A 10,391-nucleotide genomic window follows, 5' to 3' on the forward strand; every position below is an offset into this window, starting at 1 on the left:
CATCTCCAGAGGCCTCGGGATGGAAAATACTGTCCACATCCAAAGAAAGAACTATGGAAGTCGAATCGCTCTCACTTATTTTTACCTTCTGTTGAGTTTTGTTTCATCTTTCTGATGGTTCCTCCTATTGGTTTTAATTTTTACTTACAACTTCACTAATGTGAAAATATGTTTCATGGGTATGTAAATGTAAAGCCTATATCAGATCGTGCGCCATCTTGGGGAGGGGGGGGGAGAAAGGGGGAGAAAAAATTTTCAACTCAAAGGCATATGGAAGTGATTGTTGATCAATCAAAATAAATTAATAAAATTTAGAAAAAATAGAAAAAAATTAGAAGGCTGTTCTAAATATTTCGTCTCTAAGATTCCTTTCAGTTCGAAATTCTAGGATCCTGTGAAGCTCAGGCACCAAAACAAATAAAGACAAAGGAAAAGTAGCTGACTTGGAGCTGAGTGACCTTGGGTAAGTCAGTCTCTCTGGGTCTGTTTCCTCAGTCGAAAAAGAGGTAGCCAAGGCACTAGAAGCTCTTTCCCACGTGATCTAGAAATCTATGATGTTATAATAGTGCCAGGCTCTATCAGGAAAGGAGGGAGGAGAGACAATCCAAGGAAGCTGCAGTCACACACTCTCTCCGGAGAGAAAATAAAGAAGAAAGGGGGAAAGAAAGATTTGAAGTCCTCTCTATCTTTAAAAATCTATGACAAGGGAAAACGCGACGCAGCGGGAACAAACGATGGTACGTTGGTGGGAGGTTGGGGAGTTCTAAGCAGAGAATGGGGAGAAAATAATTTTCTCCAAATTCAAACTCCGCCTTTCACCGAATCGAATTCCCCTAGCTAAGAGAGAATATCTATTCTCTGAAAGGCGCTTGTCGGTACCAGCTGCAGCGGCTCCTGAGGTTGGAACTTTGGGGCGGCCACGGGGACGTTAGAGCGCCGGATTCTGTGGCTGCTGGGGAGAAGTGGGCGGAGTTATTCGGGTCCCCAGCCCACTGCCTCACTCCGGCCAGATTGCGTCAGTGGAAGGAAAGCGAAATTAAAGCCCAGGCTGGTCTCGGCTCCGGAGAGGAAGGCTTCTTTAGTGGAACCCGTGGCGTTCAGGAACCAGCACGCTTCTCAAGCCATGGCAAGTTATTTTTCCTTTGGCTTTCTCCTTGCACACTGCTCCCTTCTTTTTCTCTCCCCTTTTCCCCTCCCCTCTCCACGCTTTCCCAATCCGGAGCATCTTTTCTTCCTGCCTGCTACGCTAACTCACTCCTTTAAAAGACGAGAGATCTGGGCAAAGCTCCTTGGCATAATTTGAGCGAAGCAGAAAGGGCAGGCTGTCAGATTGGATGAAGAAGGTCCAAGGGATGGAGACGAGGGAAGTGTCAGTAGCTTGGCTTTGAACACTGGGCCTGCATGAATGGCAGGCTAAGCCAGGATACATTTCCTGACCCCCAGTTAATAAAAGAGCTCTGGGAACCCCCTGCTAGTGATCTGGAAGCGATCTTGCTGTTGTGTTTAGCATTCTGCAGAGGTCTTTGTTTGAGTGCTGTAGTTAATTCAATTCGTGTTCGGATCACAAACAAACGTTCTCCAAAATAGAGTTCTCTGGTTGCTAAGATGATGTGCACACAACAAAAATGGCAACTCCTGGAAGAATTTAGGTCTTAGCTTATCCTCTAGGCCCGAGATTTGTCAGCAAAACAATGCTTCTGATTGGTCGACCGTGCATTTGCGGAGTTTAACCCCTTCTAGACCCCATCATTTTCAACATTAAGGTGTGATATCCAGGGCTGCTTTGCAACTGGAAAGAGCAGTATAAATTTTGGTTAAAAAAAATAAGCCTGGGGCGGGGGGGTCAGAACTTTGATGTAGTTGGTGCAGAATTGCGGTGAGAGAGTGTGTGTGTGAGATTTGCAAAAACATCAGGCAAACCCAATTTCTCATTACAGCACTCTTGAAAGTCCTTGCCCAAATGCAAAAAAAGTAATTAAATTCAACTAGCCCATAATATATTATTTCACCTCAGGTATTAGCTCCTTCTCATGTTTCTCAGATGTTAGCCTTCTTTGACTCATCTAAGGATTTTCTCCCTTCTTAATTTTCCTAGGACCCTTTGCCTGGATCTCTCCTTTACCTTAATCACACTTTCCTTTTATATTATGTCTACAGTTGAATATAAGTTATTTATCTCCTTGAGGACAAGCACTGTTCTGTTTTTTGTTGGTTTGTTTTTGAACTTCTATCTTCCACCAGGAGGCAGCCATGAAAATTCTTCCAGTGGCTGTTATAAGATAACAAATTATCTTAGCCATCCACTTTGGATTCCTCTTCTCTATCTCTGCTGGCTGGTCTATAATGCTCTCTCAAGGCTCTGTTCTGGGGCACTTTTTTATTCTTCAAGGGTTCTTAATCTGGGGTCTGTTTACTAAAAAAATTGATGACTCTTTATAAATAGATTCCTTTGTAATACTATGTATTTTATTAATCTAAAACATTCCGAGGAGTCCATAGGCTTGGAATTAAGAATTAAAAAGGTTGATAATCCCTACATACTTATACTTGGTGACTCTTATTTGATGATTCCTAGTGTTTAGGTTTGAATTGTCCTATCAGGACTGAAAGCTTTTTAAAAGTATTGTTTATGAACTCCTTTATTCTCCAAGCTAACAGTTACGGTGAAGTGAATGTCTTTAGCAATGCTGGGGAAACCGAACTGATTTCTAATCTCTGGGTTTGTTTCTCCTCTTCTTAAATAATTTTTTTATTGCTACATTTTGTTTTAACTTCCACTAACCCAAAGAAGTATTCAAATATATGAACAAGAACAAAAGAAAGATAGTAAGAGAAAAAACATAATCAAGAACAAAAATTGAAATAACTACTAATAAAAACCAAAACAAAACCCAAATACATTGAATAAAGGCACAGAAAAGTGATTGTGAATGAAGTTGCTCTTTTGGTAGTGCTTTGCTCACTCATCATTGTGTAATAAATATATTTGCACAGTTCTTTGCAGTCTTTCTACTTAGCCTTCCTTATAGTGAAATGATATTCTATTAATTTCATATCACAGTTTACTTAGCTATTTCTCAATCCTTGGGCACATCATTAAAATTTTTTTTTTTGCTGCTACAAAGTGTTACGATGAATATTTTTGTATAGATGTGTTTTATCTTCCTAACACTAACCTTCTCAGGTGAATCAGTCAGTTAATAAGCATTTATTAACCACTTACGATGTGCCAGGCACTGTGCTAATCCCTGGGAATACAGATACAAGCAAAAGGAGCCCTGCCCTCATGGAGTTTATATTCTAATGTGAAAGACCATACATAAAAAAGAAGCTGAAAAGGGATAAAGAGATATATGATAGAGAAATCCAGAGGAGTTCAGCCTGATAGGAAATGAAGATTTGGCTGGATTGGGCATGTTCCTCAAATGGAGGTTCTGGGAAGTCCCCCCTAATCTGAAGGAGGCCTCAAGGTCAGAAGGCCCTTCCAAGGTATATGTTTCAGGGCTGAAGTGATTTTCAAAGATAAAAAGATTTCTGAGCATAGTAGAGAAGGCCAGAGTTATGCAGTTTGGTGGGGAAAAAAGGTATGCCTTAGGGTATAAACCTTATAAGTGGGATTATTGGGTCAGAGGATATGAATGTTTTTGTGTGGGCTTAATTTTTGATGGAGACTTGGAAAACTTCCACTAAGAAAGGTTTTCACAGCACTTGAAGGGATAAGATGAAGAATTGTCATATACTTTACAGTAGCTGATTGTTGATTTCTACAGGGTAGGTGTATGAGTCATTGCTGCCAATCTCTGGAGTCCAATGGCTGGCAGTCCTTAATCTCCAGATGGTACCCCAGGTATCCCTAAGCAACTTTGGATACCAGTCATGTAGATGTAGTTGGTCTCCATCTTGAGGGTATTTTCTTTCTTTCTTTTATTTTTGGTGAGACAATTGGGGTTAAGTGACTTGCCCAGGGTCACACAGCTAGTAAGTGTCAAGTGTCTGAGGCCAGATTTGAACTCAGGTCCTCCTGACTCCAGGGCCTGAGCTTTATCCACTGCTTGGCCTAGCTGCCCCTTGGGGTTATTTTCAATAGTAAGATTAGTTGCACTTTCAATGAATATCCCTTTTTATTATACTGAGTTCTTGGTTTACATCATTTGCAGAGAATTCAAGGAGGAGGTCAAATGCCATTTAGGTAAAGCTTGTATTTTTTAAGGTACATTATCCCATTTCTTACACAGGCATCAATTCACAGTGAAAATAAACCTGAAGCATATGAAAGGACAATTGTGGTTTCTAATGTCCCTGTTGGAAATTTTAATGATGAAGCCATGGCAGATATTCTGAGGCGTTATTTCCAGAAGGCTAATAACAAAGATGGAGACGTAGAAAATGTAACATATCCAACAAGAATCAAAGGAGTTGCATTTGTGACATTCAAGGAAATAAAAGGTATTTCAAGATTTACTTCTTCCAAATTGAAAAAAAAATTTACAATAAAATGAAAAATCCATTGAAATGCCTCAATGGATTTGGTAAATCATTGATAACTTTCTTCTTTCACATAATTGCTTAAATTAAGTCAAAGAGAATACCAAAGAAATGTGATTCAACCTGGGAGATGGAGAACAAAAATGTTTAACCAAGAAAGGGAAACCCAAGGTAAGTGAAGAGATAGTAAGATAGCACCTAGTTACTTCTGCTGAATTCATGTCACCAGGTCCTTATGAGCTACATGACAGGATATAGAAATAACCCACTGCCAGTGATCTCTGAAAATTCTTCGGAGTCCTACAGGTTTGTGTGTATGGCAAGTTCAACATAACTTGGAACAACAGGATATAGTAACTAAAACAACACTGGAATAAGCTACCTTTATTTATAAAAACAAAATGTACAGAATAAAGTTAGTAGTCCTAATTAATTCTGCCCTGGTCAGACCCAACATGACAGGTATGGATGCCCTATATAAGGAATTTGAACTCACATCCTCTGTTTCTAAATCCAATCTTATTTCTACCATACCACTCTGCCTTCCAGGCACATCTAAGCTGTTGGCATATCTTGTCATTTCTACTTTTACAACATTTCCAAATCTACGCAGCCTTGAATAAGCTCTCACCCCATTTCCCCAGGACATTTAATCTTTTTTTTTTTTTTTGGTGAGGCAACTGGGGACTTGCCCAGGGTCACACAGCTAGTAAGTGTCAAGTGTCTGAGGCCAGATTTGAACTCAGGTCCTCCTGACCTCCTGACTCCAAGACAGGAGCTCTATCCACTGTGCCACGTAGCTGCCCCTTCTCCAGGACATTTAGAACAACCTTCTAATTAATCTTTCAACTTCAGGTCCCACCCCACTCCCTTATTCCAGCTAACTGTTAAAAATAATTTTCCTAAAGTGCAGACCCAATCTTGTCACTACTCACTAAACTTCACTGTATTGTAAGCTCCCTGAGGACAGGGACTGTCTGTTGCTTGTTTTTGTATCCTCACCCAGTGCTTAGCATAGTTGGAACCTTGGAAAACTTCCACCAAGAAAGTAGGTTTTTCACAGCACTTGAAGGGATAAGATGAAGAATTGTCATATACTTTACAGTAGCTGATTGTTGGTTTCTACAGGGTAGGTGTATGAGTCTTTACTGCCAATCTCTGGAGTCCAATGGCTGGCAGTCCTTAATCTCCACATAGCACCCCAGGTATCCCTAAACAACTTTGGATACCAGTCATGTTGATGCACTTAATAGTAAGCACTTAATAAATGTGGATTGATCCATTGATTTTTGATGGATGGATTTTTATTATCTCTAAACCCAAATCTAAACTCCTCTGTTTGGCATTTATAATCCTGTCCCAATCTGCCTTTCCAAATTTATGACACATTATTCTCCAGATACACTTTATGGGACAGTCAAATTGGCCTTCTTTTCTATCTTTATGTCTTTTTCATTGATTGTCCCCCATGCTTGGAATTCACTCCCTCCTTAACTTCCTGTCTTAGAATCCCTACTTTCCTTCAAGACTCAGCTCAGGTGACACCTTCTACATGAAGCCTTTTTTTCTGTACCCACAACCAGTAGTGCCCTCTGTCCCAAACACTTTATATCTATTTTTAAAAATAGACATGTTTAAATATGCACATATTGTCACCACTGGCAGTATGTAAGCTTATTACGGTTGGAGGCTGTTATGTTTTTGTCATCATATCTCACCTGCCTAGCACAAAACCTGGCACATGGAGTGTGCTTAACAAATGTACATTAATTGGTTACAAGACCTTTCCAATTCTGAGATCCTGTGATTTTATGAAATAAAAATAGCTTTTCATTTGGGATAGACAGATACTTCAATACTAACGTAAGCTTATTCTGTATAACAACATTTTCCACATAGAGCATGCTTTTGGAAATGAGACCAAAAGTTCTACAAAATTGCTAGAAGTAATGAATGCTTAGTTTAGATATTTACTTTTGAGGGAAAAGTTGAAAACTGGCAAAACAGGTGAGAGAATCTATTTATTTTTTCCTACTTAGGTGCTGAGAACATCCTTAAAAAGGAGAAATACTGTCTAACAGAAGAGGGGCTACTTCCAACTTGTCTTACTGTATCTCATTTTAGTGAAAACGTGAGTATGTGCCTTATGCTAAGCGTGTTCCTGAAATTCCATCCCCTCCATGAAGCCTTTCATAGTGTGAACAAGTCCACAACAAAAGCTCATTCATCTTTCTCCTCAAACCCTCCCTTCTTTCATACTTCTGCAGTCCTGTCCAGGTACCAGCATCTTCCCAGTCATCCAGGCTTGCAGTCTTTGCATTATCCTTGCCTCCTCTTTTGCACTCACTCCATATGTCCAATATGTTGCTAAGTCTTATCATTTCTACCTTTACAGTATCTTTCATATATTCCCCCTCCTCTCCACTAATACAGCCACCACCCTGGTGCAGTCATTTTATCACCTCCTATCTCTATTATTGCAATAATCTTCTTTTTGTTCTCCCTGTCTCAAATCTCCAATCCATTCTCTATTCAGCCACAGTGCAGGTTTGACCATGTTCTTCCCCCAACCCCCTCGACTCAGTAAACTCCAATGGCTCTTTCTTGCTTTTAGGATCAAATATAAAATGCTCTATTTGGTATTTAAAGCTCTTCACAACCTTGCTTTTTTCTATCTTTCCAATATTATACTTTATTCCCTTTCTTGTATTCTACAGTGCAGTGACCCTGGCCTTATTCATCACTCACAACACTCCATTTCCCAATTCTCTGTCTTTTCATTTGCTGATCCCATGCCTGCAATAGTTTCACTGCCCACCCCCACATACTGCCTTTCCTGGCTTTCTTCAAAATTCAGCTCAAATCTTTTGCAGGAGACCTTTCCAGGTCCCCCCACACTTCCTCCTTCTTCTTCTACACTGGCAGTGCCTTTCCTCTTCTAGCTACTCTCTCTCTTTAGCTTGTATGTACATAGTTGTTTGTCTGTTGTGTTCCGCATTAGAATGTGAACTCTCCGAGGGCAAGGATCATGTTTTGCCTTTCTTTGTATCCTCTACACTAAGTACAATGCCTGGCACATATAAAGTGCTTAACAAATGCTTGTTCATTGACTGACTGACAGTCCACACAGCCCAAATTCATTCAAGGGGAAAAGTTTATACAGATTACAAATTTTCAGTCTTTAAAAATTTGACTTATACTTCTGAGGTATTATCATATGTGCTTTCTATTTATATTGATTAATTAAAAAATACAAATGTTTGGGTGGGGAGAACAAAGCCATTTCTGTCATAAGGTGATATTTTAGAAAAAGCTCAGAGGGTCTGGATAAATACAAGGTAGGGGCTTTGAGCAAGAATTCCTAAAACAAGAGGAGGTGAAGAAAAGCATAGGAGGAATTAAGGAAAACAGAATCTTCAAAGGCAACTTGATTTTAAAAATGGGTTCAGAATTTTGGCTTTGGTATACAATGTAATTGGAGATTAGAAACAGGAACTATGACAAGAATGTGATTGCATTACTTCAGATGAAAGCTAATTAGGCCTAGACTATGACTAAGTCAATAGACATAAGGAGGAAAAGTTGCACTTTGAATACAGCTCTTTTGAATACTTCCATTTCAATTTCTCTCCTTTCAAATTTTAGGTCATTCGTTGTGTTTTTGTTCACCTTGATTTATCCATTTTTGGAAAGGAAGTTATTGTAGAAAATCTGGTGACAGAACTTAAAGAGAAAATCCCATCCTTGAAATTCTACCTTGTGCAAGCTAATGGACTGGTCATTGTTAAAGGGTCATTTTTAGCAATCAAGAGACTAAAGGAAGTTCTGTTGTTAAAGGCCAGTTCTCTTCATGGAAACAACACCAATTGCGTCAGTCTGAAAGAAGAGAAGAAAAAGAAAACCTTTCCAGAATGGAGCACAGCTGTGTCCTCAGTCCAGCCTGCAATGCCAAAAACTATCGGAAACGAACAGATAATTGTCCTTGATACAGATGTATTTAAATACATGAAATGTGGTAACCAAATGTATGAAAAGGCTTTAAAATACTTTAATGTTGTGAGTCAAGAGATAGTTAATGATGAAGTCACCACAATATGTTTAAGAGGTTCTCAGACTGATTCTCATTCTGATCACTTGAAAAATGTAAAGGAATTAATTGAGGAATTTTCATATACTCTTTCCCTTGAGCTTCGAAAAGAAACATTATCTCTTGATGGAAAGGATATAAATGAGAGGAGGAATATTTGGTTGGCATGCCAAGTGTTGAAGCCACAGTATCCCCAGATTCTGGTTGAACATAATTCTAAGCATATTGATATCATAGGGAATGCTAGTGATACCTATCAATTCAAAAAACTTGTCATGAAGTTTGCAAGGGAAAAAGATAACTTTGGAAAGCACAATGACACTAGCTAAAATGTCCAAGGATTCTCAAATCTTTCACCACGACCAACAATTTCTTAGGAAAAGATAGATTTAAATCTATTCTTTAGAACACCTAAATGGTCATCATTATACTTCTGTCAGTATTATAAACGTGTAGAAAAATATGTATTGCTTCCAAGTAGAATGCTAACACAAATCATGCTAGATTGACACTTAAAGAGGTTTTAAAATCAGATCATCATTAATTAACAAATATCTATTATGGTAAGACTGCTTGATATTTGAACATTCTTTGTAATTTTGGGCATGCTATTCTTCTTTAGTTTTCCCCCCAAGGACTCAGTTTAAAAAAATATAGATTTCTATGAAAGTATTTTGTTTTTATATTGCTTACATTTCTTCCTTTATCTCTCCTGCTGCTCTCTCCCAGAGAGCCATCCTTATGACAAATAGGAAAAAAATAAAAAGGATGCAAAAAAAAATCAGCAAAACCAGTTAACATATTGGAAAAATATGACGTTGAATGCAATATTTCAAACACATGACAGCCACCACCTAGCCCTTCTCTCTAAAGGAAGAGCTAGTGAGGGGTCCTCTCATATTTCTTCTTTGGTGACAATTTTCATCATTATAATTTCTCTGAATTCAATTTTGATTATTTTGTGATTGTTCTTTCTATTTACATTGTTGTAGTCTGTGTTTGTTGTTTTTCTGGCTCTGTTTATTTCACTTAGCATCAGTTCATATAAGTCTTTCCATGGTTCTCTGTAGTTATTAAATGACTTTTGATAGCACACTAATATTCCATTTTATATGTTCCAAATTTGTTTATCCATTTTGCAAATGTTGAGCATCAGCTTTGTTTCCAGTCTTTTGTTGCAATAAAAAAGTGATGATATATGTATTTTGATGTGTATGGAGTCTTCTTTTATGTCAATAACTTATCCCAAAAGTGTTAAGTAAAAAAAAAAAAGTGATTTTCTTGCAGTTGCTATGCAGAATTTGGCAGAAAAGGAAAGTGCTTTTGTTTAATTTCTTATTGTTTGATAAAATTGTTAAGGATGAAACATTTGAAATAGAAAGATTATTAAAAAGCTCTTTCCCACTAATGAGCCTTCTCCTCTTGCCTGTGAGACTTTCTATAAAATCCTTTATTTGGTTTGTAAAGCTCTCTATAACTTTGCCCCTTCCTAGTTTTCTTACTTTCTAGCACCCTTCCCTCCACCCCACCACATACTCTGTGATCCAGTGACATTTGCCTTGATATTTCTTTCTTTTTCTTTTTCTTTTTTTGCTAGGCAATGGGATTAAGTGCCTTGCCCAGGGTCACACAACTAGTAAGTGTCTGAGGCCAGATTTGAACTCAGATCCTCTTGACTCCAGGGACAATACTCTATCCACTGCATCACCTAGCTGCCACTAGCCTTGATATTTCTTGAATAAGAAACTCCATCTTCCAACTCTAGGCATTTTTCACTGGCTTTCCCCCATGCCTGTAATTCTCCCCATCTCCTCACACC

The 10,391-nt window shown here is 38.5% G+C and overlaps 1 protein-coding gene across 1 annotated transcript; it reads left to right on the forward strand.

Moving 5' to 3' along the window:
* The first annotated feature begins 759 nt into the window (after nt 1-759).
* Nucleotides 760-9,775, forward strand: RBM43 (RNA binding motif protein 43). Its single transcript, XM_020970357.2, is given in 6 exon segments — nt 760-1,104; nt 1,106-1,126; nt 4,236-4,446; nt 6,525-6,616; nt 8,131-8,859; nt 8,861-9,775. Coding segments are annotated over 6 exon segments (1,482 nt in total). The 5' UTR covers nt 760-774; the 3' UTR covers nt 8,960-9,775.
* The last annotated feature ends 616 nt before the right edge of the window (nt 9,776-10,391 follow it).

Source organism: Phascolarctos cinereus, unplaced genomic scaffold (genome assembly GCF_003287225.1).
Source record: "Phascolarctos cinereus isolate Bilbo 61053 unplaced genomic scaffold, phaCin_HiC Scaffold_726;HRSCAF=1367, whole genome shotgun sequence".
NCBI lineage: Eukaryota > Metazoa > Chordata > Mammalia > Diprotodontia > Phascolarctidae > Phascolarctos > Phascolarctos cinereus.